Source organism: Heteronotia binoei, chromosome 12 (genome assembly GCF_032191835.1).
Source record: "Heteronotia binoei isolate CCM8104 ecotype False Entrance Well chromosome 12, APGP_CSIRO_Hbin_v1, whole genome shotgun sequence".
NCBI classification, from domain to species: Eukaryota; Metazoa; Chordata; class Lepidosauria; order Squamata; family Gekkonidae; genus Heteronotia; species Heteronotia binoei.
This window is the reverse complement of record NC_083234.1, coordinates 1,933,819-1,961,396: the sequence shown is the minus strand read 5'-3', so window position 1 is coordinate 1,961,396 and position 27,578 is coordinate 1,933,819. Positions and strand designations below refer to the sequence as shown.

Genomic DNA, 27,578 nt, shown 5'->3' with positions numbered 1-27,578 from the left:
CGGCATCCCTCTTTGAGGGGCACCCATGTCCCTGTGGGCTTTTCGGGCCCATCAGTGCTGGGAGGGCAGCTTCTTGGGAGCCAGTCCCACTGCAGTGTAGTTGGTCCCCCAAGCCCACTCCAGAGAGATCCCCAGCTGCCACAGGTTACAGCTCCAAGCCAAGGTCACAGGAGGAACCAGAAGGCAACCACAGTCGGGAAAAGGCCAAAAAAGGCCTCAAGGGGGTCTGGCTGGAGAGAGCCAAGGGAGCAGATACTGCCAGCCCTCCAGGAGAGGAGAGCAAAGGGGCCAAGCAGCAGAGTGAGGGCCTTTCAGGGCAAATCAGAAAGGGGTTCCAAAGGCCCAGATCTGGGTTCTGCCCCAGAACCGAGGACAGCCACTGCCATGCGGGTGAGCACTGCGTCTCCCTAGGGCACATCTCCAGAAAGTCTGCCTCCAAACATCCCACCTCTAATCCCCAGCCTGGGGCGGCTGCCCAAACCTCCTGAGCCACTGCCGCGTGAGGCCACCTCCCCTGCCGGAGGGAGCAACATTCCACAGCCGGCTTCTGCCTGCAGCTGGCAAGCAAGCGGAACAGCAGGTGTGAGCAGCAGGAAGGCAGCCAGGGCCACGCCTCTTCCATGCTCTGCGCCTGACCCCCCCCCCCCAACACCCCAAGGCAGGAGCAGGGGCCTGGAAAGCCCCTTGATCCCACCCAGCCCCTCTCCTTTGCTCATGTGACACAGCTACCCTGGGGGGAGCACTTTTCAGCTCTGCCTCCAATTCCTCCCAGCCAGGAGCAGCCCAACCCACAACTCACACTGACTTTGTGCTTCCCACAGAGTTGCCCCCCCCCGCCCCCATCAAGACAGGCCCAAAGGGAACGGCCAAGCAGAAAAGACCTACAATGACTGAGCAGCAAGGTGGGGTGGGCTGCCCTGCCACCCGCTCTGGGAAGCAGGCCTCCTCGCAGCATGCCCTCCCCATACAGCTGAGCCGCTTCCCCCTGCACCGCCAAGCTCTTTGCATGAGCACTGGGCTCCCCTGGCTGCTCCAGAGGAACAAGCCCATCGCTGCAGAGATCCAGCTTCAGAATGCTGCCTGCTAGAGGCTGCTGCTGGGAAGCCCAAAGCTCAGAATCCCCCTCCGGGACACAGAGAGAGCTCAAGTGGACTCCCTGAGTCTCTCCAGGCACCAGCCTCTCACGGTCCGCCTCCACAGGCAGCACCCAAAGTGGCAAACTCCACACCGAGGACGACTGGGAATGAGATGGGAAGGGGGGGGGAGCCAAGCAGAATGCCCCTCCCTGTACAGATGTGTGGGGCAGCCTCACACTGTGCAGAATGCTGTGTCTCCCAGAGGACCCTGCATAGCTGGGAGAGTGCAGAAGAGGGCAATCCAGGCAGGGAAGGGTTGCAGCACCTTCCCTAGGAAGAAAGGCTGGAGAGTCCGGGACTTTGCAGCTTAGAAAAGACATAAAGAAGGGTGGGACACAATAGAGGCTTATAAAGTCACGCACAAGTTAGAAAAAGTGGGCAGAGAACTTTTTCTCCTCCTCCCAAAATGTTGGCAGTGAAGGACACCCCATGAAGCGGACAGGCAGTGCATTCAGGACAAATGAAATAAATCTTGACTCCCCATCACGAAAATAGGGGACCAGAGGATGTAGTGATGGCCACAGGCCCTCTGCAAGCACCCTCTGCCCAGGGTCAATGTTGGGGGCTTGGATTTCCTTCCTGCTTTCCCACAGCAGCACGGTGCACTTGTGCCCCTCATGGATTCTCCAGCACTTGCTCAAATCTGCTTTGCTCCAAAGCTTTGGGAACAACTGCAGTAAAGGCTGGGTGGCGACTATGCGTGAGGAAATGCAGGCTTCCCCATCCACATGGAAGCAGTTTCCCCTGACTCTGTCCCTACAGGAGCCGTTTCCTTCCCCTGCCACTGGCTGAACATAAGAGAAGCCATGTTAGATCAGGCCAATGGCCCATCCAGTCCAACAGTGGAGGGAGGGACAGTGGCTCAGTGGCAGAGCATCTGCTTGGTAAGCAGAAGGTCCCAGGTTCAATCCCTGGCATCTCCAAAAAAGGGTCCAGGCAAATAGGTGTGAAAAACCTCAGCTTGAGACCCTGGAGAGCCACTGCCAGTCTGAGAAGACAATACTGACTTTGATGGACCAAGGGTCTGATTCAGTATAAGGCAGCTTCATATGTCCATATGTCCAACACCCTGTGTCACAGTGGCAAAAAACAGCCACTGATAATAATAATAATAATAATAATAATAATAATAATAATAATAATAATAATAAATTTTATTTCTACCCCGCCCTTCCCGCAAAGCGGCTCAGGGCGGCTAACAGTAAATAATATATTAACATAAATAGTAAAACATTAGATTAACAATTAAAATTACACATAAAAACCCGTTAATTCAATTAAAATACTTAATTTACATTACATTATATATATATCTGGCAGTAATAGCTGTTCTGGCGCTGATTCTGCCAATTTAAATGGTGTTAAAGATGGCGGTTCTTCGTTCATTGCAACTCAGCAGTCCGTATCATTATAGGCGCGTCTAAAAAGGGCAGTCTTGCAGGCCCTGCGGAACTGGTCGAGGTTCCGCAGGGCCCGCACCTCCTCCGGGAGCTGGTTCCACAGTGCAGGTGCCGCAACTGAAAAGGCTCGCACCCTGGTGCTTTGGAGCCTGGCCTCTCTCGGCCCAGGGATGGTCATTTTGTTTTTACTTGCTGACCTCAGTGCCCTCTGGGGTTCATACGGGGAGAGACGGTCCCTTAGGTAGGCAGGTCCTCGGCCATATAGGGCTTTAAAGGTAATAACCAACACTTTGTACTGGACTCGGTAGATAACTGGCAGCCAGTGCAGTCCGCGCAGCCCCGGCTGTATGTGCTCCCATTTCGGGAGCCCCAGTAACAGCCTGGCCGCCGCATTCTGCACTAGCTGCAGCTTCCGAGTCCGGCACAGAGGTAGCCCCAAGTAGAGGGCATTACAGTAGTCCATAAGAACATAAGAGAAGCCATGTTGGATCAGGCCAACGGCCCATCAAGTCCAACACTCTGTGTCACACAGTGGCAAAAAATGTTATATACACACATACACTGTGGCTAATAGCCACTGATGGACCTGTGCTCCATACACTGTGGCTAATAGCCACTGATGGACCTGTGCTCCATACACTGTGGCTAATAGCCACTGATGGACCTGTGCTCCATATTTTTATCTAAACCCCTCTTGAAGGTGGCTATACTTGTGGCCGCCACCACCTCCTGTGGCAGTGAATTCCACATGTTAATCACCCTTTGGGTGAAGAAGTACTTCCTTTTATCCGTCTTAACCTGTCTGCTCAGCAATTTCTTTCATCTGAAGTCCAATCTTGAGGTGACCGTTGCATGGATCACTGTTGCGAGGTCGCGGCGTTCCAGGAAGGGGGCCAACTGCCTTGCCCGCTTCAGATGAAAGAATGCTGACTTGGCAGTGGCTGCTATCTGGGCCTCCATTGATAATGAAGGCTCCAGTAAAACACCCAAACTCTTTACCTGGCGCACTGGTTCCAATGGTGCGCCGTCGAAGGTTGGGAGAGCTATTTCCCCTCCCTGGGCGCCGCGACCCACGCAAAGGACCTCTGTCTTCGCTGGGTTCAACTTCAACCCACTCAATCTAAGCCACGCCGCTACAGCCTGCAAGGCCCGATCCAGGTTCCCTGGGGCGGAGCCAGGCCGGCCGTCCATTAGTAGATAGAGCTGGGTGTCATCTGCATATTGATGGCAACCCAGCCCAAACCTCCGGACAATCTGGGCAAGGGGGCGCATATAAATGTTAAACAGCATTGGGGAGAGAACTGATGGATCTATGCTCCATATTTTTATCTAAACCCCTCTTGAAGCTGGCTATGCTTGTAGCCGCTACTACCTCCTGTGGCAGTGAATTCCACATGTTAATCACCCTTTGGGTGAAGGACTTCCTTTTATCCGTTTTAACCTGTCTGCTCAGCAATTTAATCGAATGCCCACGAGTTCTTGTATTGTGAGAAAGGGAGAAAAGGACTTCTTTCTCTACTTTCTCCATCCCATGCATTATCTTGTAAACCTCTATCATGTCACCCCGCAGTCGACGTTTCTCCAAGCTAAAGAGTCCCAAGTGTTTCAACCTTTCTTCATAGGGAAAGTGCTCCAGCCCTTTAATCATTCTAGTTGCCCTTCTCTGGACTTTCTCCAATGCTATAATATCCTTTTTGAGGTGCGGCGACCAGAACTGCACACAAATGAGACCGCACCATCGATTTATACAGGGGCATTATGATACTGGCTGATTTGTTTTCAATTCCCTTCCTAATAATTCCCAGCATGGCGTTGGCCTTTTTTATTGCAAACGCACACTGTCTTGACATTTTCAGTGAGTTATCTACCATGACCCCAAGATCTCTCTCTTGGTCAGTCTCTGCCAGTTCACACCCCATCAACTTGTATTTGTAGCTGGGATTCTTGGCCCCAATGTGCATTACTTTGCACTTGGCCACATTGAACCGCATCTGCCACGTTGACGCCCACTCACCCAGCCTCAACAGATGCCTTTGGAGTTCCTCACAATCCTCTCTGGTTCTCACCACCCTGAACAATTTAGTGTCATCCGCAAATTTGGCCACTTCACTGCTCACTCCCAACTCTAAATCATTTATGAACAAGTTAAAGAGCATGGGACCCAGTACCGAGCCCTGCGGCACCCCACTGCTTACCGTCCTCCACTGCGAAGACTGCCCATTTATACTCACTCTCTGCTTCCTATTACTCAGCCAGTTTTTGATCCACAAGAGGACCTGTCCTTTTACTCCATGACTCTCAAGCTTTCTAAGGAGCCTTTGATGAGGAACTTTATCAAAAGCTTTCTGGAAGTCAAGGTAAACAACATCTATTGGGTCTCCTTTGTCCACGTGTTTGTTCACCCCCTCAAAGAAAGGGTGGGGGTGATCTTTGAAAACAATCAGGAGGTGAGCACTGTTATTATCAATACGTTACCCTAACCCTTGTCACAGGCTCTCTGAATTTCCAGCTGTTGTTTTTATTTAAAGTTAAGTCTTTATCCCCTTTTGCAGTGATGAAAGGTGGATCTCTATGACAGAATGGACTAGTTTTTTGTAAAAACTAAAAGCTGGGAATTCAGAGCCTGCGACACATGGAGGGATAACTTTCTACCAATACAAAAATATCCAAGCGCCAATTTAATAACATTGAATAAGCCCCAGTGGCCTGGGGGAAGGGAGTCTGCTGCTGCTGAGTGAAAGCCCCCCCCCCCCCCCCGCAGTGCTCTCCCAGCAGCAGCTCTGGCAGTGAGCTGGGGGGGGGGGGCACACAAGCCATGGAGAGGAGAACCAGTTTCAGCTTCACCTAAAATGCCATTCCCAGAGACGGGGTCAGGGCAGGACCAGCAAAGGCACAACCCTGGCTCAGCTGCAGCTGTTGCAGAGGGAGCTCTCCGCACCCCACTACTCAGAGGGCCTGTTTGCAGCGCCAGCCATTGGGGCAGCTGCTACCCCCTCCAGCCCTGGCTCCTGCCTGCCACACATGGCAATGGGGGGGGGGGCTGGACTTCTGCCCTCAGACAACCCCCCTCCCTCCAGAGAGTTGTGTGGCAAAAGGCTGTACGCCTGGCCCTTCAACTCTCTCCACTTCCACACAAGAAGCAGATCAACAGATTCCAGAAAGGGGGGGCAGTGGCATCCGCGCTGTGGGGTCCTTGAAGCTGCTTAACACTGGCATGTGATGGCAGGCAGAGACCCTCGGGGGGGGGGGGATCCTGCGTGAGGAGCCAGCAATATGGGCAGCAGGTAAAGATCCCCACCCCACCCCATGTCCTTCTTAAATCAACCTCCAGGCCAGCAGGCCATCTTTCCTTGTCCTCAACCACGTCTTGGCCGCTTTTCATCTACAGGATCAAGCTGCAAAGTCCACGGAGTCCCAAGAGGCAGATGTTTGTCTCTCCAGTGTTCTCAGGGCACAGAATATTCCCATGCAGAACTGCTGGTATGAGTCATAACTTCCTTCCAGAAAACCAAATGACTGGACAGGCCCAAAGCACATGTTCAAGGGAGGCATCCTGTGAATTACAGCAGCAGCCCCCAACCTTTTTGGCACCAGAGACTCGTTTTGTGGAAGACAATTTTTCCACGGACTGGGGTGTGTGTGTGTGTGTGTGTATGTGATGGTTTTGGGATGATACAATTGTGCACTTTATTTCTATTGGTTTGGTGCGGTGGTTAAGTCTGCAGACTCCTATCTAGGAGAACCGGGTTTGCTTTCCAACTCCTCCACTTGCAGCTATGGCCTTGGGTTAGCCATAGCTCTCGCAGAGTTGTCCTTGAAAGAGCAACTTCTGGGGAAAGCTCTCTCAGCCCCACCCACCTCACCAGGTGTCTGTTGTGGGAAAGGAAGGTAAAGGAGATTGTGAGCTGCTCTGAGACTCTGAAATTTGGAGTTGAGGACAGGATATAAGTCCAATGTCGTCTTATTATTTCTACATTGTAGTATATAATGACGTGGACTACTGCACCTTTCTTAAATCTTCGTTTGTGAAGTCAAGTTGAGAGAGTATATAATGAAATAATTATACAACTCACAGCCCAGTTGCTAACAGGGCATGGACTGGTACTGCTCCACGACCCGGGGGTTATCATAGAATCATAGAGTTGGAAGGGACCTCGAGGGTCATCTAGTCCAACCCCCTGCACAATGCAGGAAACTCACAAACGCCTCCCCCTAAATTGGGGTTGGGGACTCCTGAGTTACAGCACCCACATACTTTACTTAGTGCTTTGCTAAGGAGTCACTGTGGTGTCCAAGAGCTCCTGGACACTGCTTTTGTTTTGGTTTTTTGCTGCATAAGTTGCAGCTTTTAATATCCAGGGGGAAAAGCAGGTGTAGCCTTGAAGACCTCCCCACCCCCCTCCGCGATCCAGCTCCTCCCTCTCTCCACTCCCCAGACTCGGCATGTCAGATTCATCAACATCAAATATCTATAAGCAACTCTTGCTGCTTTCTTCCTGCACGGATTCCGTAAGAGTTCCCAGGTGCTGCAGGGGAGACGTGTTTCAACGCAGGTTCTGCCGTAGGGGGTCGCGAGGCTGAATTGTCTCTCTCATCTATTCAGTCACTATATGAAGCCCTTAGGAGAAACCATTTGGGGCTCTGGAATGGAGAACCGCCAAGACGCTGCCCCCACCTGACTCTTTATCATGGCACCTACAAAGTCTTTCATGGCACTGGAGGCCTGCTCTGCTCTCCCCCTCCTGAAGGTGCCACTTGGGAAATAGGTAAAACTGGCAGCTGCCCACCCATCGCCCCTTCTCTGCGGTGGATCCCACATGGTGAGCAAGTGGCCTTCTTGCATAAAATGCGCAGCCCAAGATCACTCAGGAGAGTCCCATTTAAAGGCAGGAGCTCTTCCAGCCCCCCCCCCCACTGCATTCTGGGAACCAAGGCCCCCCAAGGGCAGAACGATGCTCCCTCCTGCACAGAAGCCCTTCTCCTCCTGGGGGCGGGGTGGCTGGGGAGGCGCCTGGCCTCTGTTGCTGCTGCAGGCCCCCCCTTCTCTGGAGGACTGGGGGTGGGGAGGGGACTTCAGCGGGGCGGGGGAGGAGGAGGAGGCCCCCCCTCTCTGTGCATACCACAACACTGCCTCCCTTGGCTGCGCCCCCTCCCCCGCCGCCCAGGCCCGCCCTCCCACAAGTCACAGCTGAGCAGGGAGGAAGAGAGGGCAGGGCCAGGGGCGTGCGGGAGGGGGGTTGTCCTGGCCTCCTCCTCCTGCCCCCCCCTACAGGCAGGCGGCGTTGCATCCGGGGAAGGAGGTGAGCAGGCGCTCCTTCGCCGGCCGCTCCTCCCGCCCCCCTCCCCCTGCTGCCCCCCCCTTCCGCTGCTGGCCAGCCCGGGAGCCAGGCAGGCGGGCGGGGGCGGTGGAAAAAGTGAGCCGGTGGGGCTGGGCTGGGAGGGGTCAGCAGAGGACAGACCGAGAAGCCTGTTGGCCAGGGGAGGGTGGCCCTGCCAGCTCTGCTGCCCTCCCTCCCTCCCGAGCCACACATCTGTTCTTCTCTCAAAAGCATTCTGCAGCCCTACTCTGTCAAATGCAACCACCAGACAGAGGGAAGGGCAAAAAGACAGAAACAAGACAAGACCAGTCAAACAATCAGGTTTTCTCAGCCATGAGAGCAGAGGCTCCTCAAATCCCTCCCCCCCCCCCAAGATTCAGTTATGGTTTTAATATGCTGACCAGTCCTTAACGAGACAAAAGTATTTAGCAGCTGATTTACAGCTATGATTAGATTCTTAACAATACTGTACAGTATCAAATGTAATTGTGCGATTTAAAATAGGGTGATGTTTTCATTCTGTGTTTAAACAATAACTGCTTTACGATTATTGGAAGGAGTCACTGACGTTACAATTCTGTTGAATTTTATTTCACTCAATTTATAACCTGCTCTCCGAAACCGGCCTCTGTTGCTATAAGGGAATTCCAGTTATTTCTTAGTTGGTTTTTGCAACTAGGACATACCTCCTTTCATACCCTGGCTATTAATTCGACAGACCTACAAGAAGACGCAGCAGCACACTGGCTGTGAGCTGCTTTTCCCTCTCCCAGTTTGGAGGCACAAAATCATTTTGTTATATTCTGGTTAGCATCAAAACCGGCTTTCCTGCTGCCTTGTCTTTTTCATGCAAATGTGGAGATTCACGCTCCTTCTGTTAGTCTCTCTTGTCATTTTCTGTGTAAAAATGCTATTTTTTAATTTATTGCTTATATGGAGCTAAGCCTATTATTTATTTTGTAATTTTATCAGATGGTTTTGCTATGTACTGTGATATTTGTTACTATCCAGTTTTTACGAATGCAAACATTTTTCATGTATGCAATTGTTCATATCATTGTTGCCTGCCTTTCTGTTTGAAGGTCAACATTTTGTTTTTGTTCCACTTTCAAAATATCTGTCCTGACCTCTCTGTCTGCCTTGCTATTCGTACCCTGCACTTCTACACCCTGAGCCTCAGGCAATGGAAACAGCTGCTTCTCTCCCCTTCCCATCCCTGCAAAGAGCCCCCAGCTTCTGCCAGCCTGAAGGCTGGGCATGAGCCCCTGCAGGGAACGCTCTTCGGCCCCTGCTCGGCTGAGGGCAACTCGTTCTCTCAGGTGCCAGTCTCACTAGCACAAGGACAGTACCACATGGGCGTGACCAGATACCACCACGGCTCTCTGACTGTGGCCTTCTTCCAGCTCTGGCAGTGCCACACAAGCAGCACAGGCACTTTGGGTACACAAAGCCGGAAGTCTTGCCAACGCCCAGAGCACTCCTGAGTCCTCCTGGTGCCCTTCAGGCCCCCCCTTTGCCAGAGAGCGCCCGAGGCCCACAGCCAGGCCATCATTCCTTTGCCCACCATGGCTGATGCCTCCGCCCGGAGGGGGAGGGGATGGTTTTTATACCCCCCTCTTTGCTACCCACAGGAGTCTTGGGAGTGGCTTCCAATCCCCTTCCCCTCCTCTCCCCACAACAGACACCCTGCAAGGCAGGGCGGGCTGAGAGAGCTCTGAGATAACTGTTCTTGAGAGAACACCTGAGAGAGAGCTGTGACTGACCTGAAGTCACACAGCAGCTGTATGTGGAGCAGGAGCAGGGAATCAAACCCAGTCCTCCCAGGGGAGCATTTGCCACTCTTAACCACTACCCCACGCTGGGCCATCAAGACCCACCGACAAACATTCCCGCAATATGGCAGCATGAGCCAGCCCCCCGCCCCACCCCCCTGCTTGAGCTCTGCCTGTGGCCACAGGCTGCCCTTGTCTCTGGTGCAAAGGAAAGCCCCTGCGGGGGGGGGGTTCTGCTCACAGCTCTACAGACAAGCACCGCCTGGCAGGAAGGAGGGCGTAGTGCCACCTGCCTTTGGCACACAAGCCTGGGTAGATGAGGGCAATTAAGGAAGAAGCCACACCCAGTCTCAGGCAGCTGTCAGTCTACAAAAGCCCTGGGGCCACCACTGAGATCACATCCCGGGTGACAACTAGGAATCTGAGGGGAAGGCGGCAGCTGCCCCACAGGGCTGGCTACAGCCAGAGAGCAGAGGGAGTAGCTCTCGCAGGAATGCCAGTCGGTCTTTGCCAGGAACATGCCTTCTGCTCGGCTAGCCAGGAGTGGAGGGAGAGCCGTTGGCTTTGCTCCATTCAGCACTAGGCCCAAACTTGGGGGGTTGGAGGGGCTCCTTGCTTCCCTGCCTCCCTCCCAGCTGGGTTTCCCTTTTCTGACCTGACGGGGCAGCTGCCAAGAGTGGCCCAGCACTTGCCCTTTTCCAGCCAGGCTGGTCTGTCTGTGGGTCTCCAAGGGAACGTGCAGCCTGCAGCCCCACACTCCTGCCGTCTCTGCAGCGGCTGAGGGCCTGGCCAGCCTTGCCCCCTCCGAGGGCGGGAGAGGAGCTGCGTCTGTGCTCAGACCAGAGCTGTTTGCCAGGCGGGCCTAGACTGGGCAGGACTGAAATGGTTTGCTGCCCTGCAGCCCCAGCACAAGCCCCTGGCCACAGCCTGCCAAGCTGGAAGGATGCGCAGGCCAGTTCGGAAACTGGGAGGAGGCTGAGCAGAGCTCGGCTTAGCTCGGCTTGTGGAGGCCCTGAGCCAAACTCTCGCTGACCTCAAAGACTTCCCCCAGAAGCCAGGGCTGGTGAGCCGCTGAGAGAGAGAGAGAGTGAACTGCCCTGGACCTGGGGCTCTCTGCACACAGGATGCCCGCTGCCCTGAGCTGCAAGCCACAGACTCAATCTGGGGTGTTCCAAGCCTTCGGCGCCAAGGAGGGCATGCCCATTCCATGCCCCTTCCCGGGAGGCCGGTCGGCAACGCAGCCTGCTCAGGCGCCTCCTTACCTTGGGAGAGGCGTGTGGGGCGGGTCACTGCCAGGCCGTCGATGGCACAAGGGTTGTTGCCGCAGGGGTGCAGCGTGAGTGTCCCATGCAGGTTCTCGATGAAGCAGTGCTGAGGGGCCACCCCGGCCCCCTGAAGGACGATGCCCCCAGCAGCTGAGCCCAGCACAGTCCTGCCTGCAAAGCGACACAGCCAGTGACTCCCCCGCTTGGCCAGGACAAAGCACACAGCGGGGCAGCTGGGATTGCTGCTGGCCCCTGCCCCCAAGCGCCCCGCGTCTCCCCACTTACCCTCCTCCAGAGGCAGCAGGGTGATGGCGGTGCTGAGGCGCCCGCTGCCCAGGCTGACCAGGTGGGGCTTTTCGGCCTGCACCTTCAGCCCTTTCCCGGCCTCGGTCAGGTCCACAATCTTGCTCTGGAAGAAGGAAGGGCAGAGAGGAAACATGAGCGGCAGGGAACTCCTGGGGTTAGGGTTGGGGGGGGGAGGGAAGAGGGCTCAGTCTGACAGGATCACCGAGCAAGCCAATTAACGCCCTGGATTTCTGGCCAATCCCTCTAACTGGGTAACTGGAGGGCCTGGGGAGGGAGGGCCAAAGAGGAGAACAGTGGGGGGGGACAGAGCCCCCAAGCCTAGCAGCAGCGCCTTCTCTGGCCTGCCCCCCTCCTAAGCCAGCTCAGGGAGGGCTAAACTCACTTGGACTGGCGTCTGTGCCCGGCAGGGGGGAGGGACCAGACTGCGGCTGCAGGTCTCCATGGCCACAGCCCCCCCTGAAGGCGCACCACTCGGCTGTCTTCCCCCTTGTGTTTTTGCAAGCTGCTTTAGGCAGACTCCTCCAGAGGCGGCATAAACATTTTCTAAACAAGAGAATGAAGAAGAAGAAATCACAAAGGGCCAGCTGGCTGAGCCCCAGACGACCTCTCCTGCCCTTCCTCCTCTCCAGACTGCCACCCTCAGGCAGGGAGCTGTCCTCCACCTGCTGCAGCTTCTGCAAGCTCCTGAGGCTCTGGGAATTCCATGCAGGCACCTGTGAAATAACAGCAGCGAGACTCTGCATCTCAGCCTGCCCCTCTTGCTCCCCCCAGGGCATGCAAAATAGGCGACCCCTGCCCCCCTTCAGAAACAGCCCCCATGCATGCAGCCTGAGCAGACCGAAGCCCCTCCAGCCCAGCCCCTCTTGAGAGGGGGAAGAGGCAGGACACCTGGCTTGGGCCTGGGTGGGTCACCTGGGGGAGAAGCTGCCGGCCTCCCTCAGCTGGCTCTCTCGGATAGGGGGCCAAAGAGCTCTCTTGGGGGGGGGCACCCTGTTGCTGCCCCCCCCCCCCGCCAGGCCCTTCCCTCCTGAGAAGGCCGCAAGCACTGACAAGCAGCCTCTGTTCAGGGAGGTGGACAAAGAGCCTTTCTTCTCTCTCCTTGGGGCTGCAGGAGAATGCAGCCCTTGTGCGGCTACTGGGTGAGGCTGGGCAGCTCAGGCCACAGGCCGGGCCCCTGCTCCCCCCCCCCCACCTCTTGCTCAGGCACTTTTAACAAGCTTTTCTCAGCTCAACACAAGACTCAAAGCAGCTTATGGTGCAGGGAAAAGCCCCCGGGAAACCAGCAGCTGCATCACACACACCTCCCCCCCCCCCCACCCCCCCGCCCGGCAGGGAAGCAGCGAGGCTGGAAAGCCCAGCCCAAAGCAGGCAGAAGAGCGAGGGGGGCTCCGGCCCAGCTGGGCCCCTTCCGGGGAGGGGAGGGGAGGGGAGCAGCGCCGGCTTCAGCAGAAGCCCCCTCCCCAGAAGCGCCCCCGCCCCCCGAGGGCAGACCAGGCCCCCCCCCGGCGAGATGAGCCCCCGCCCCGGCCCCCACCCCCACCCCCACCCCAGCCGAGGGGCGAGGCGAGGCCCCCTTCCCAGCCGCCCCCTGCTCCCCTCACCCAAGGCGGCGGCTCCTCCTCCTCCTCCGCCGGCCGGCCGGGCGCGGCAGCACGAGCAGCAGACGGGGCGGCCTGGAATGTGCCACGTCCGAGCGCCCGCCGGGGGCGCCCTGGCTCCCCGCCCCGCCCCCCGGAGGAGGAGGAGGAGGGCCGCTGCGGGGCGGAGCCGGGCCACGGAGGAGGCGCCCCTTGCAAGATGCCGCGCCCAGCGCCCGTCACAGGAGCCCCCCGGAGCTGATGCCGCCTCCTGCCAGCTGGTTCAGGGCTCCTCTTGAAAGAAATCCAGCCAGGCCCAGCCCTCCAAAGAACTCCCGGGCGCCTCCACGGCAGGTGCTGCGCTCCGAGCACACCCAGCCAGCCTCCCTTGGCCCCCACAAGCCGCAGGGGAGCTCAGCAGGGCTCCTGCAGGAACTTGGTTGACAGGTGTGTGGGTGGGGGAGTAGCCTGGGGCACGGCCAAGAACACGGCGCCATTGAGGGGGTGTGTGTGTGAGATGAGGTGGGTGGAGCAGCACCACATCTTTGCCTGCAGCAGTTCAAGACAGACCTCAAGGCCAAGGAGAAAAAGGAAGGAGCCGCTCCAGACGACAGACACGGGGGGGGGGGGATGGACTCTCTTGCTTCCTCTCACCCTCCATGTCCACTCATACCCACGGCCAGCAGGCTACAGGTCTGCGTTGCAAGTCAGCAGCTCCCTCACATCCACAGCAGCCACCAGGGAGTTCCCAGATCTGTACAAGCAGGGATTTGGCCCCTCTGATGGCCTCCCACGATCCCTTCCCCACCACTGGCATGGAGAGAGCCACTGCTTCCTGAGGGGGGGCACCAGAATCCTCTCAAGCCTCCTCTACTTGTTGGGACAGCAAAGTGAATTCCTTGTTGAATGCAGCAGTATTTATTTCTATCTGTTTTACCTCTACTGTCTGTCAATTTCACTGGGTGCCCCAAAGTTACAACCCAAACTCCCCCCACCACCACCACTCTGGTACTTTTAAGATGATCTTTGTGGAAAGAGTAGTTTCAAACACCCTGAAATGCTCAGGATGCCAAGTGATGCCCAAAAGGACAGTGTGTTATTGGACAAGGAGGCCTTTTTGCATGGGTCACTCTGGGAGGGGAGAGAGCATAGCCCAGCCAGGGCCATGGCAACTCCCTCAGACCATGTTCAGTTTGAGACAGCTTCAGACAAAACCCGCCCCCATTCCAACATGCTCTTTCATGGCATTCGTGTAACAATCCCCCACCAGCCGCAGACAACACCTTTTAGAATACTCTTTATTTGATCAAGGGGTTGGGAGTCTTTGTGTACATCGGAATGTATTATTTCCTAAGTCATTGCTTTACAGGGTTACAGAGCCTCCTTTGAATACCACCCCCACAGAACCGAAGCCTCCCTGGGCGGTGGAACTTCCTCCCCTCTAAAAACCAGACTGACCATGTGGGAACGCAGGCGGACCAAGGGGATCGATTCACAGCTACAACCTACAGGACAGGACCCCCCTCCCCCCAGGAGACTCAGGAAAGGGCCTCCTCTGCTGCATCGTGGCCACAGGGGTGGGGGGGGGAGAGGCTGGTGGCTCCTTCAGCATGCAAGCAGGGCCTCTGCAGAAGCTGCAGCCCTCGCTCCCCCCCAATTATGTCTTGTTCCTCTGGACAGGAGGCAGCTTCCCCACAGCCATGGAAGAGTCCTCAAGCCAAAGCCTGGAACAGAGCTGCCTGGGCTGCTGCCCGATTCCCTGGCAAGGGCTCAACTGCCTAAGGCAAGAAAGTGGCAGCGCCCAGTGATGTCCCAGGTCCACGGGTGATTCCCCTGACAGTGGGAGAGCCACTTCCTCTCTTTCCCCAGAGCAGCAGAAGTGGTCAGCAATACAAGAGACGCCAAGGAGTGGATGGGGGAGAGGGAAAGAGCCCTGCCCCAGGGTGAAGGAGGTCTGCCTGGCCGGCTGCGCCAGAGAAGCAAGCAGCCTCTCCCTGCCTGGCTGTGACTTTGAAAACGTAAGCGAGCCAACTAACATGTCAAGAGTCCTCTGGCATGGACAGAGTGGTGGCCCACTCCCAGCACCCCCAGCCTCAAAGTCTTCCATGCTGCTTTTCTGCAGAGAGGGCTACAGGATCTCATACTTGTCCACAAGGAAGGTGGTCTCTGTGGAGAACCTCACAGGGCTGTTCCCATCTACCTGGGTCACTTTGGTAACCTGCAGAGAGAAGAAGGGCATGCAGTAACCTGGGATGAAGCACAATGCAGAACAGCTCACTCGAGCACACTGTAGGGCAAGACCACAGGGCACCGTTGACTGAAGCAGAAAAGACTTCAGCAAGTGCCACGAGATGGGGGCAAAGGCCAAGTGCAGATTTTGTCCCCTGATACGCATCCAGACAACCTAAAGCAGGTCACGATGGCGCCACCCACTCAGGCCAACCTTTGCCACTTGGAACTAAAAGAATCTCCAGGCACAGGAAGTCGTAGCCAAGACCTTGAGCTGGACAGGAAAATGGTCTGACTCCAGACAAGCCTGCTCCTGCTGCTCCAACCCCCCCCCCCTCCAATTCCCAAATGGGGTGAACTGCCAATGACCCAGCAGAGGAGGGGCAGGGCAGGGCAGGGCAGGGAGGCCTCTGCTCCTCTCACCTGGATGTTGCAGAAGTTCTTCTTGGAAACGAAGGAGACGTGCACAGGGAAGAAGTCACTGGGCTGTCCAGCGATGCTGAACTCCAGGCTGCCGCTCTTGTTTTTGGCATCAATCACAGGCAGGCACCACTCGAGGGTGTTCCTTCGGCTATCGTGACGATACTCGCCATCAATCTCCCCGATCACCGGCGTGCCCACGCCAGACCTGCATCAGAGGCCACGGGTTACCCTCCGGCACATCCCCACCTCCCACCTGACTTGGAGACAGGACCCCAAGGAATTCGCATGACTCACGGCAAGGGAATTGTGATCACCACGTCATTCAGCTCCAAGCTGTCTTCCTGCAGCTCATATTCAATGTTGACATCACAGCTGCTGCCGCTCTCAGATGGCCAGCAGTTAACTAAAGCAAAGCACAGACACACACCGGTGACAACTCTGCCAAACTCTAAAAGGGACACTGTACCTAGCTACCCCTAGCTTCCCCATCTGCTCCAGGAGATCCATGGGGCAACCCCAGCTACACTCACTTGTCAATGGAATAAGAGACTCTTCTGTGGTCTGCAGCCGCCATTTCAACACCCCCACATCACTATTTATGGGGAAAGACTTTTCAGGGTTCTTCAAGCCAATCAAGGACTCTGTAGTGAAAAGCTTCTTGTCAACATTGGGGTGAGTCTGAAAGAGAGAGAAGCCATCAATCCCACCAGCCCCTGAGCAAGGAATCAAAAGCCTTCTCTCACTTCTGGGCTTCCCCTAACTGGCTCAACCACTTCTGGACATCAGGCAGAGACCTCCAAATTAGCTCCAGGAGACCCAGGCCCTTCTTCAAGCCACCACCAACCTGGCTCTCTAACCACATTTGTAAGGGGACAGTCAGGTTTGAAAAAAGCATGTTCTTCCCGTCTCCCTACAGGAAAAGAAAGGGGCTCCCTGGTGCACACAAATGCTAAAACCTCTGCCCACCAGCCCAAAACCATGGGCCTAACTCTAGCACAACTCCAGGCAGCCGGGGGGGGGGGGGGGGGACAGCCAGGGCCCATCCCCACAAGGCCCTCTCTCGGGATGACTGCAGTTGCCGCCCTCCGCACTGGCCACAGCCGGGCCAGCCATACCTGCAGCTGCACACCCTTCTTGTCCTCATTCTCCACATGGATTCGAATCCGGGCAAACTTTTCATCCTGGATCCGCAACATAATCATGCCATGCAGCTCCATGTTCTGGAGTCCCCCATCACGGCCACAGGTCAGAGAGATCTTCTCCTCAATCTTCATGTGCACGCTGGAGAGAAGACAGCCACGTTACGTGGGGCTCTGCAGCTCTACTGTTTCCTATCAAGCAAGCCACACTGACCAGGAGAGCCCCAGCCTGGCTGCTACATCCCTGGCACATTGTTATCCACTAGTATCTACACCCGCAATCCTTCCAGCCTGGCACAAGCTTGTCCATAGACCACTTTATACTAAATGCAAGATCTGCACCCTCAGATACTGCTCTGCATAACAGTAGGCAAAAATCAAAAGCAATACCTGCCCCCAAACACACAAGTTGAGGGAAAAACCCAGGGTGCCCTGCGCATCAGAAAAGCTGAAAGATGGGGCTGGAGGATGCCTAAAACCCCCACAGTCCCCTAGAAGTGAAGAAAAAGACGATATTGGATTTATATCCCACCCTCCACTCCGAAGAGTCTCAGAGCGGCTCACAATCTCCTTTACCTTCCACCCCCACAACAGACACCCTGTGAGGTGGGTGGGGCTGAGAGGACTCTCACAGCAGCAGCCCTTTCAAGGACAACCTCTGCTAGAGCTATGGCTGACCCAAGGCCATTCCAGCAGCTGCAAGTGGAGGAGTGGGGAATCAAACCCAGTTCTCCCAGATAAGAGTCCGCAGACTTAACCACTACACCAAACTGCACTGCAGACCTCCCAGAGGCACGACCATCTTCCACTTACCTCTCCATATTCACAGGTGGAGCAAACACTGTGGCTGCTTCGGAGGATCGCTTGCCTACTGAAGAGGTTATGATGTTTTCTCCTTCTGATTTTAACTTATCCACAAAGTTATCGACGTCCTTCCCTTTGGCGCCCAGCTTGAGTGCCTTGTTGGATCCAGACGCCCTAACAAACAAGCGCGAGTCTCTCAGTCTAACAATCACATCGGTCACAGGGCTCATCTGAGCAGGCTACTGAGGGCTCCCTAGCAGTGCCAGAACCTCGAGATCAGTTAACACAAACTGCAGCTCAGGAACTCATATGCCCTTCACTGCTCACACAACACACCCCAGCTGGATACCTGCAGAGACTCCCCCCTCTGAGAAAAACATTGCCCACCCCGCAACAACACTGCTTTCAGACCTGGTCAGTGCAGGAGTCACTTTTGGTTTCTCTGTCTCAATGATGGTGTCTGTGATCATGGCAGCTGGGGTGCCTCCTGACACAGCTGAACTTCCAAAGCCACCAAAACCAGATGTTTTTGTGCCCCGTCGTTCAGCATCCCTACGTGCCTGTTGCAGCTCCTTGGCTTTTCGACGCATTTCAGCCTTTGCCTCACGTTCTTGTGTCTAAGAAAGAAAAGCATACTACCAGTTCTCAAAAATAAACATGGTGCAAAAAATTAAGGACACTAATCCCCTAACCATGTCTATCCTGCTGGATCAGACCATCGACCCATGTAGTCCAGCCTCCTGTTTCAGAAAGCAGCCAATCCATAGCGCTGGAGGAGCAGCACATACAGCATCAGACACCCTACAGGCGAAAACATCAGCATAAACGGAACAAAGCAAACAGGTTCACCTCACGGACAGCTCTGAAGACTTTCTCCTCATGTGAGTCCATCTCTGTGAAGGTGCGGATCTGGGCCAGGTTGACATTCTCCCGGTACCCAAGGGCAACAATCTCATCAAAGGCAAAGATTAGATCAAAGCAGTGATCAGCAATCTCATTCTCCTCCAATGCTCTGCAGTATTCCGGGATCTGAATAGAACCAAGAAATAAAACGCTTCCTGAGAAAATGAGAGCTGATATTTGTATACTTACTTCTTTTCTCTTATACTTTTTTCCAACAAGGAAATTTATGACTGCTCAGAAAACAACATTTCACAGGCAGAAACATGCTGGGTAATCTCTAGATGGGACAATTAAAACGGACTTCATATAATTTGCAAATATTTGGGGAACTTCAGTCAGCACTGAACTGGTCCAACTGGAACCAGCACAAATCGTCAAGCTGTGATTTGGGCTGTCCCAGGTTCAGATGCCTCCTCTTGGTGACCTTAGGCTAGTTAGTTTTGAGACCCAAATGACGTCATAGAGCTGCTGTGCCAAAAAACACTGTAGGTTGCTTTATGCACTCAGTAAAAAGACAAGACAGTAGAACTCTCTGGATAACAGAACAAGGCCACATCCAGATTCGTGTCATGCTAACTGGACGGTTACGTGTGAGGGTAGCCTCAGCCACCCTGAAGCTGAGCACACGAGCCCCGCGGAAGTGTCCGGGAGCTTCCTGCCTACTTTCCAAGCGGGCCGAGAGAAGGGCCGGCGTCCCCTGGCTTTCGCTGGCCCCAGCCCCTGTCCCCCCCGGCCGGCCGCCCGAGCCCCCCCCTCACCACTCTGGAGAAGAGGCGGAGCGTCTCGAGGTCCTCGAGGATGTTGCTGTTCTTGGTGGTGATGAGCGCCATGTAGAGCTTCTCCAGGGGCTGGTAGACGTAGCGGACGCTCTCGGTCTCCACGAAGGTGTGCTGCTTGCCCGTGTTCATCAGCTTGGGGAAGGCGGCCAGCAGCCCCTCGATGCGCGTCCGGCTCATCTCCACGAACTGCCGCGACACGATGGCCTTGCCCGCTTTCGTGCACACGGCGGCCGCCAACAGCACCTGCGCGAGGGAGGGAGGGAGAGGCCGGGCCCGTCAAGGCGGGAGGGGGGAGGGAGGGGGAGAGGGAGGGGGAGAGAGAGACCACCACCCCTCCACCCCCCACCCCGGCCCTCTCCCGGGCTCACCATGGCGGCGACTGCGGGGCTCCCTCCCTCCGCGACGCCCGCACAAGATGGCGGCCCAGCCACGTCTGCCAGGCGGAAGCGACGTCACCACGCACGCGAGGCCACGTGGCCTGCCCTGGGCCCGCCCCGCCCCTCTCGCGAGACTCGCGGTCGCCCGGGAGACGCCATGGCCGAAGCGGCCCCCGAGGGGAGGCGAGCGCCGGGGGCCTCGTTGCCGCTGCAGACGCGGCTGGTGGAGAACCAGCCCTACGACGAGAGCCTGGACGTGACGGAGCCCGAGGACGTGGCCAGCCTCGACGCCCCCAGCCCCACGCAGCCCGCGCCAGGTGGGCCCTTGAGGGGCGGGGTCAGCAGCCGCAGAGCCCCTCCCCCTCCCCCCGGGGGCCACCTGACCCCTCCCCCCTCGCAGCCCCCGCCAGGTGGGCCCGCCCCCTTGAGGGAGGGAGGGGGAGGGGTCAGCAGCCGCAGAGCCCCTCCCCCCAGGGCCCCGCCCGCAGCAGCGAGGAGGAGGAGGAGGGGGGGTCGTCAGCAGCCCGGGAGGGAGGGGGAGGGGCTCTGCGGCTGCTGACCCTCCCCTCCCCCCTCCCCCGCAGCCCCCCGCCCGGCCGCGCGCAGCAGCGAGGACTTCGAGGAGGAGGAGGAGGAGGAGGAGGGGGGGCGCCCGAAGGCCGGCGGCCTGGCCCCCCCCCTGCCGCCGCCAGCCCCGCTGGGCCCCGCCTCCTGCCCCAAGAAGGCCTCCGCCGCCCGCCTGGCCGCCCACCAGCAGCGCCGCTTCAGCGAGAACGACGTGGAGGACGAGGACGACGACGACGACGAGGACTCCTCCGAGACGGACTCCGAGGACGACGACGAGGAGCACGGAGCCCCCCTCGAGGGGTCGGTGGGGGGGGAGGCGGCGGCCCTGGCCCCCCCGCTCGGCCCCGGCCCCGCTCACGCCCGCTCTCTCCCTCCGCAGGGCCTACAACCCCGCCGAGTACGACTGCCTGCCCGTCTCCCTGGAGATCAAGGACCTCTTCCAGTACATCCGCAGGTGAGCCTGGGGGGGCGGGGGGGCCTCTCTCGGCAGCCTCCCTGACAGCCTCTGCCCCGCAGGTATTCTCCACAAATGATCGACCTGGAGCACAAGCTGCGGCCTTTCATCCCGGACTTCATCCCCGCAGTAGGAGACATTGACGCCTTCCTGAAGGTGCCTCTACCTGCCCCCCCCCCCGGACTGGGGCAATGGCCAGGATGGGAAGGAGGCGGGGGTGGGGGGAAACTTTGGTCTGTCTCTCTGCCATCTGGCAGCGCAAGAGGCAAAGCCGCTGTCTGTCGCAGGTCCCCCGCCCGGATGGAAAGCCAGATAACCTGGGCTTGCTGGTGCTAGATGAGCCATCCACAAAGCAGTCGGACCCTACGGTGCTTTCCCTCTGGTTGACAGAAAACTCCAAGCAGCACAACGTGGCCGTAAGTGAGGCGGAAGGCAGGCCGCTATGTGAACGGGGCTGCGGGGCTCTTTGGCCCAAGGAGCAAGGGCTGCTGGGTGAGATCTGTTTGGTGTTCTAGCAGCAAATAAAAGTGAAGAGCTTGGAGAACGCTGAGAAGAACCCCAAAGCCATTGACAGCTGGATTGAGAGCATCAGCGAGCTCCATCGCTGCAAGCCTCCAGCCTCTGTACACTATGCCAGGTGGGCTGCCCCCCCCCTCCTAGAGGCTCCTACTCACTGGGTGTTCTTTAGTGGGCAGCTGCCCTTCCAAGGAAGCCTGGCCCAGGCAGCAGGGCCGCCTCACTTTGGCCTTCCTTTTCACCCCTTGCAGGCCCATGCCTGACATAGACTCACTGATGCAAGAATGGTCCCCTGAGTTTGAAGAACTGCTTGGGAAGGTAGGGAGGCTTCTGGCAAGAGAAACTGAACTTCCCTGGTTTTAGGGCTTAAGCCTCCCCCCCCCCCCCCGGGTAGTCTCTGTGAGCTCCTATCAGTGGGAGCCAGGATGAGGCTGCAGGTTTCCACAGAGGCCTTGCCAGACGGCTGCTGCTTCCCTTTGTCCTGTTCAGGTGAGCCTGCCAACAGCGGAGATCAGCTGTAGCCTTGCAGAATATACAGACATGATCTGTGGTAAGTCCCTTCTTCTGGCCAGAGTGGGGCTGCTGGAAACCAGGCAAAGCTTTGCCTTGCCTTGATGGAGCTTTGCTTTCCCCAGCTCTTCTGGACATTCCTGTCTACAAGAGCCGGATCCAGTCCCTGCACACCCTGTTCTCGCTCTACTCTGAATTCAAGAACTCCCAGGTATGGAGGCTGCACTGGTCCCTGTGCTGGAGTGGGGGCACTCTGATTGCAGAGAAACGGGGAGAGGGACAGTTCTCTTCTGCCTCCGTGCACAGGAGCCTTCTCCCCCCTCCTGCCAACACTCAGTCTGAGCTTGGGGAGAAATCAAGCACCAGAGGAAAGCTGTCTTGATCATGGGGCCTTCTGATGAGCTTTTCTCCTTCTGCAGCACTTCAAGGCCCCAGCAGAGGGCAAGAAGGGGACAAGCCCTCCCTCCAACTCTGCTTTGCAAGCTGGAGAGACTGATCTTCTGAGTTTCCCCTAAGCTGTGCAAGGGAACTGCCTGCCCAGTCAGCACAAGTCCCCGAAGGCTTCCTGTGGGGCCAGGACTGCAAGGGGGAGGTGTCTTAGGGCATTGCCCCCCCACTGGTCCAAAAGGCCCTTGGGCTGCTTCTTAGTTCCACAGCCCCCTTCTTCCTCCAGTTTCTGAGAGATGTTTGGACCTTCCTGCACTTTGTTCTGGGCCGTGGGCAGTGCCCTTTCCTGTTCTGTGGCAAGGGGTGGAGATGTGGGCCATGTCCTGAAAGCCTCAGCTTTGGTTTTGTTCTGTGATGACATCTGAATGCTTATAAATTCTATTCAACCCTGAGATCCTCTGAGCAGGTGATGGCATTCCAGGCTCTTGCCCAGCTCCTCTCTGCCTTGAACTCTGGCTGAATGAAGGCAAAGGAAGCCCGTTCTGATGGTGGGGCTGGAATCCCTCCCACTGGCCCTGTTCTGGACCAGAGAAGAGGTGGGAGGACACAGCAGCTTGTAGCCTACAGGCGGGAATGTGTCTGCTCTATCCCTCCGGGGGGGGGGGGGTAAGGAAAGGGGCTATCCGTGGATTACAGAGTTTATTTGGAGAACACAAAACCTACAAAGTCATATTTCATGCCTTTTAAAAATTTATTTGTAGTCCATGGTCCTTACAGGTGGATTACAGAATGAATCGGTACAATCAACAAAATGGGATGTTCAATGATTGCAGAAGTCTAGAACTAGCCAGAAATCTGAAAAGATAGGACTGAAGCACAGCATGACAAATTAAGCAGTGCAAACATTACATAATAGGATCCTGCTTTCAGTAGAAGCTATAAACTGAAGAATTGCAGATTGATACCCTGCCCTTCTCTTAAAATAAGAGACTCAGAGCGGCTTACAATCTCCCATATCTCCCCCCCCCACAACAGACACCCTGTGAGATGGGTGGGGCTGAGAGGGCTCTCACAGCAGCTGCCCTTTCAAGGACAACCTCTGCCAGAGCTCTGGCTGACCCAAGGCCATTCCAGCAGGTGCAAGTGGAGGAGTGGGGAAACAAACCCGGTTCTCCCAGATAAGAGTTCACACACTTAACCCTTGCACCAAACTGTAGCATCACAGTCCCTAAAAATTTATTCAAGTAACTCTGTGAGCCATTTTGTACAGTGCAGCCTTCTTACCTGTGCAAGAAGGAGGCCCTCCTGAAGAATCCAGTTTTGCCTCATTTGCAGGAAGCCCGGAGAGGGGCAGCCTTCTTGTCTCTCTCAGGCAGGCCATTCCATAAGGGAGGGCATAGCTAGTCCCTTTCTGATGCTGGTAAGCCTGGCAGCCACTTCCCCAACACCAAACACGTGCAGGTTGAGCAGCTGTGTGAGAAAGAGGGAGCCATGCACAAAGAATCAGCTGCCATGCTGAGAGGGAGGGGAAATGTGCCCCTGGCCTGAGGAAGAGAACGAGTTCTGCTGGTTCCTTGGCTCAGCTGGTGGGGGGGTGTTGGGGGGATATTGCCTGGAGGGGATAGATAACTTGGAGGGACCAACTTTGGAGCTGGCCTGTCTGGTTTTCCTCTTGGAGGCCAGGCAGGGGAAGCGTTGTCCAAGTGCAAGCGCAGGTGCGTCTTGGCCCGGTCTGTGCTGGCCACCTCCCCTGCAGCCCTCTCCTCACAGCCAGATCTCTTCGCTGCTGCCACTTGAGGCTCGGTAGATGTACCCGACCATGGGGAAGCGGCTGAGGCCTGCAAGGACAGGGACATCCTCAGAGCTCTTGCTACAAACAGGGTGATGTTGCAGCGGGAGCCCAGCACCTGCTGTGGAAAGGACCTTGGGGTTTCTGCCCGGTCCTCATCAGTACAGCCTCAGAGTCGAGCCAGCCATTAAAAAACACATCTCCCCCTTTGGGGCCAAAATGGTTCCTTCCTCTTCTTGTGACTAGCAGAAGCAAGGGGGAAGCTTGCTCAGCACACATGCCTTCCTGCCTGATGAGGGGCAGGGGATGGGCTCTGGGTCATGCAGCCCCCTCCCCTTCCTCTTGCCCAGCTGCTGCCTGTCCTCTTCCTGGGGGAACCTGGTGCCCCTTTGCAGGGGACGGACAAGGTTCTAAGTCCACTTTTGCCACACTCTTCATTGAGAAATAAAAAAACATCTTTTTTCCTAAAGCTTTTTGGGGTATTTCCAGCTTGCCTTCAGGCTACGGCTAAGAGCACAGACTCTAATCTGGGAGAAATGGGTTTGATTCTCCACATGCAGCTGCTGGAGTGACCTTGAGTCACTTGCAAGTTCTCTCAGAGCTCTCTGTCCCATCTGCCTCACAGGGCATCTGTTGTAAGGAGGGGAACATAAGAGAAGCCATGTTGGATCAGGCCAATGGCCCATCCAGTCCAACACTCTCATACAGTGGCCAAAATTTTTTATATATATTCACACACACATATATATACACACTGTGGCTAATAGCCACTGATGGACCTCTGCTCCATATTTTTATCTAACCCCCTCTTGAAGCTGGCTGTGATTGTAGCTGCCACTACCTCCTGTGGCAGTGAATTCCACATGTTAATCACCCTTTGGGTGAAGAAGTACCTCCTTTATCCATTCTAACCCGACTGCTCAGCAATTTCATCGAATGTCCACGAGTTCTTGTATTGTGAGAAAGGGAGAAAAGAACTTCTTTCTCTACTTTCTCCATCTCATGCATTATCTTGTAAACCTCAATTGTGTCACCCCGCAGTCGATGTTTCTCCAAGCTAAAGAGCCCCAAGCGTTTCGACCTTTCTTCATAGGGAAAATGTTCCACCCCTTTAATCATTCTAGTTGCTCTTTTCTGGACTTTTTCCAATGCTATAATATCCTTCTTTGAGGTGCGGCGACCAGAATTGCACACAGTATTCCAAATGAGACCGCACCATCAACCTATACAGGGGCATTATGATACTGGCTGATTTGCTTTCAGTTCCCTTTCTAGTAATTCCCAGCATGGCGTTGGCCTTTTTTATTGCAAACGCACACTGTCTTGACATTTTCAGTGAGTTATCTACCATGACCCCAAGATCTCTCTCTTGGTCAGTCTCTGCCAGTTCACACCCCATCAACTTGTACTTGTAGCTGGGATTCTTGGCCCCAATGTGCATTACTTTGCACTTGGCCACATTGAACCTCATCTGGAGGGGAAGGGAAGGCGCTCTGAGAGAAGGGTGGGGGGTATGAGTCCAATATCTTCTCTCTTTCTCTTTCCCTGCCTGCCACTCTTCATTGTCTTGCCCTCCTGAGGCAGCCTCCACCTGCTGGATTCGAATGATTATCACTGATTAAATCAGAAATATAATTAAGTTTCCTACTCCCCTGCTCTGGCCCCCACCCCCTGCCTAAAAAATCCTGGCTGCAGGCCTGCCTGCCTGCCTGCCTGCCCCAGGGAAATGCCTCAGGTCAGTTTATTGACAGCCCCCCCCCCTTCCTACCTGACTGCCTGTTGGGGGCGGGGGGAGGGAGCCAACAGGACTGCACTGAGGGCCCCACCAGGGCAGCCGCCCCCCAGATTTCTACCAGCACACAAGAGGCTGCTGGTGCCTTTCTCCCCAGTTTTCTGCTGTTCCCTGCGTGACCTTTGCCATTTCCACGGCTGCCGCCCTCTGAGGTCTGGTTCACACATGCTGCGATTCCACCCTGACATGTTCTTGGCCTTAAAGGAGCAGTCCCCCTGCGAGCAGTGCTACAGCAGGACAGCGATGATGCTCCTCTGCTCTCGCAGGTGATGCCTCCCCGAGCCTGAGGGGCTCCAGCTGGCCCTGGTGATGAGGGGAGCACTACTGCTGGAAGCTCTCCCTTACCTCGGTTTGCCAAGGCCAGACTATTCTCGGGCTCTGAAAGGGCCGCCTCCTCGTCCTCGGCGCCTTCGGCTGGGACCGTGGCTGTAAAAGGAGGGAGACAGAGGTTGGGGCTGGCCCTGGGGAGGGGAGAATATGGATAAAGCTGCACTTACCTGCTTTGCTCGGAGGCTCCGGCGGGAAGTCATTCAGCTGGAGGTTGGAAGGGAGGGACATGTTTGCTCGAGGCAGCCGGGGGGGTCCCTGTGGCTTTGCATGGCTGGAGGAGTCCCTGGGTGAGAGCGGAAGGCGACTGAGGAGCAGGGACCAGGCCCGAGGCCCCCTGGGCCCATGCAGGCGGGGGGGGGGCCAAGGGCCCATGGCGGGGGAGGTTACCTGGGAGGCTGCTGGGCTGGCAGGGCGAGTCCTGCAAAGAAACAGAGAAGCCAGTCAGCCTGAGGGGAGGGGGTGGTGCCCGGCCGCCTCGCCCGCTGGGCCCCCCTTACCTGAAGCCACCTTTCCTTTCTGGTATCCCACAAAGCTGACCAGTGTGCCCAGGCCCACAAAGAGCGCCAGGGCCACAGCGGCACCGATGACCAGGGCGAGGAGGGGGAGCTCCACGTGGGTGTCCAGGAAGCCTAGGCAGCAGCCAGAAGAGCTGGTCAGGCCAGGGCCCTCCCAAGCGCCTTGCCCCGCTGCACACAGGCTGGGGCCAGCCGCCCCGGCCACAAAGGCGCTCCTCCCTCCCTCCCTCCCCGCCCCCTCACCGGGCAGCAGCAGGGAGGCGTTGAGGCCTAGTCCTGCGGGGTCGTCGTCGGGGGAGGAGAGGTTGCGGGCCCAGCCCCGCAGCTGCACCTCGAGGGTGTGGCCGGCCAGCCAGGGGTAGGTCTTGGCGTCCACGATGAGGAAGTGGGAGGTGTTGACCATGCGGCGGCCGTCGGGGTCCACCCAGGTGATGCTGGCGGGGGGGCTGGCGCGCACCAGGACCAAGAGCACCAGCAGGAGGCCGGGCCGCTGGGGCCCCCCCTCTGCCGCGCGGGCCTCCACTTGCACCAGCTCGGGCTTAACTGCAAGGCAAGGCGGCAGGCGGTCGGGGCAAGCGGGAGAGGAGGCCCGGCCCGGCCCTCCCGCTTCCCGGCGCGGCGCGGCCCACTCACAGTGCACGTGGAGGAGGACCGGGGCCAGGCGGCCGCTGGCCGGGTCGAGGGCCGAGCAGTTGAGGCGGCGGTGCAGGCGGCGCGGCGTGGCCCCGGGCGCGCTGGAGCTGTTGCTCTCGCCGTCGAGGTACCAGGCCAGGCTGGGCGCCGCGGCCAGGCACGAGAAGGCGGCGCGCCCTTCGGCCTCCTCCGGCTCCGCCGCGCCTGCAGGGGAGGGAAGGGAGGGCGCTTAGGGGCGGCTGCGCCAGGAGCCCCCCTCCCTCCCGCCCCCCGCCTGCCTACCTGGGGGGAGCAGCGCCGGGAGGAGGAGGGCGAGGAGGAGGAGGAGGAGGAGCGCCATGGCTGGCGAGGGGAGGCGACTTGGGCATCCCTGGCCCGGGCCAGGCTCAAGGCGGCGGCTGCTGCGGCTCCTGGGCTGCGCGGGGCTGGCGCATCTCCGGCGGGAAGGGAAGGGCAGCAGCGGCGGGGTCCTGCGGCGGAGCCCCTCTAGCCTCCCCCCACCCCGCTGCGGCCGGCCGGCCTGCCCTCCAGGCAGGCAGGCAGGGAGGGAAGGCGGGCGGGGCCTGGCCGGGGCCGGCTCCTCCTCGGGGGCGGGGACTTTCGGCAGCAGGCCGCCCCTCCCCTCCCCTCCCCTGCCGCGCGGGGCCGCTTGGCTCG

General features: G+C 57.2%; 4 protein-coding genes across 4 annotated transcripts in view; 1 reads left to right on the top strand and 3 right to left on the bottom strand.

The window, feature by feature from the left end:
* The window catches only part of PHLDB1 (pleckstrin homology like domain family B member 1), a 30,241-nt gene extending 18,586 nt beyond the window's left edge, over nucleotides 1–11,655 (bottom strand). The window contains exons 1-3 of the mRNA XM_060251637.1: nucleotides 11,580–11,655; nucleotides 11,177–11,300; nucleotides 10,889–11,062 (exon numbers count right to left, since the gene is read on the bottom strand). Of these exons, the coding sequence (XP_060107620.1) occupies nucleotides 10,889–11,062; nucleotides 11,177–11,300; nucleotides 11,580–11,639 (358 nt within the window). The 5' untranslated portion in view covers nucleotides 11,640–11,655. The remainder of the gene's footprint in view (nucleotides 1–10,888; nucleotides 11,063–11,176; nucleotides 11,301–11,579) is intronic.
* A 2,403-nt stretch (nucleotides 11,656–14,058) lies between these two features.
* ARCN1 (archain 1) lies at nucleotides 14,059–19,303 on the bottom strand (the record flags this gene model as incomplete). The annotated part of the gene is made up of 9 exons (XM_060251636.1): nucleotides 14,059–14,992; nucleotides 15,427–15,631; nucleotides 15,721–15,829; nucleotides 15,957–16,104; nucleotides 16,542–16,707; nucleotides 17,379–17,543; nucleotides 17,781–17,986; nucleotides 18,219–18,398; nucleotides 19,031–19,303. Coding segments are annotated over 9 exons (1,542 nt in total), but the record flags the coding sequence as incomplete, so codon positions are not given.
* Nucleotides 19,304–19,420: 117 nt separating this feature from the next.
* Nucleotides 19,421–22,314, top strand: IFT46 (intraflagellar transport 46). Its single transcript, XM_060251635.1, has 10 exons — nucleotides 19,421–19,745; nucleotides 20,013–20,295; nucleotides 20,375–20,449; nucleotides 20,512–20,605; nucleotides 20,737–20,865; nucleotides 20,965–21,086; nucleotides 21,217–21,283; nucleotides 21,455–21,515; nucleotides 21,601–21,686; nucleotides 21,895–22,314. The coding sequence occupies exons 1-10, from the start codon at nucleotides 19,421–19,423 to the stop codon at nucleotides 21,988–21,990; spliced, it is 1,338 nt and encodes a 445-aa protein (XP_060107618.1). The 3' UTR covers nucleotides 21,991–22,314.
* A 285-nt stretch (nucleotides 22,315–22,599) lies between these two features.
* On the bottom strand, nucleotides 22,600–27,261 carry TMEM25 (transmembrane protein 25). Its single transcript, XM_060251634.1, has 8 exons — nucleotides 27,204–27,261; nucleotides 26,922–27,125; nucleotides 26,532–26,831; nucleotides 26,271–26,402; nucleotides 26,161–26,191; nucleotides 25,941–26,056; nucleotides 25,789–25,869; nucleotides 22,600–23,700 (listed from the first exon to the last, which is right to left on the bottom strand). Exons 1-8 carry the CDS (start codon nucleotides 27,259–27,261, stop codon nucleotides 23,627–23,629), a joined length of 996 nt encoding a protein of 331 aa, XP_060107617.1. The 3' UTR covers nucleotides 22,600–23,626.
* Between the last annotated feature and the right edge of the window lie 317 nt (nucleotides 27,262–27,578).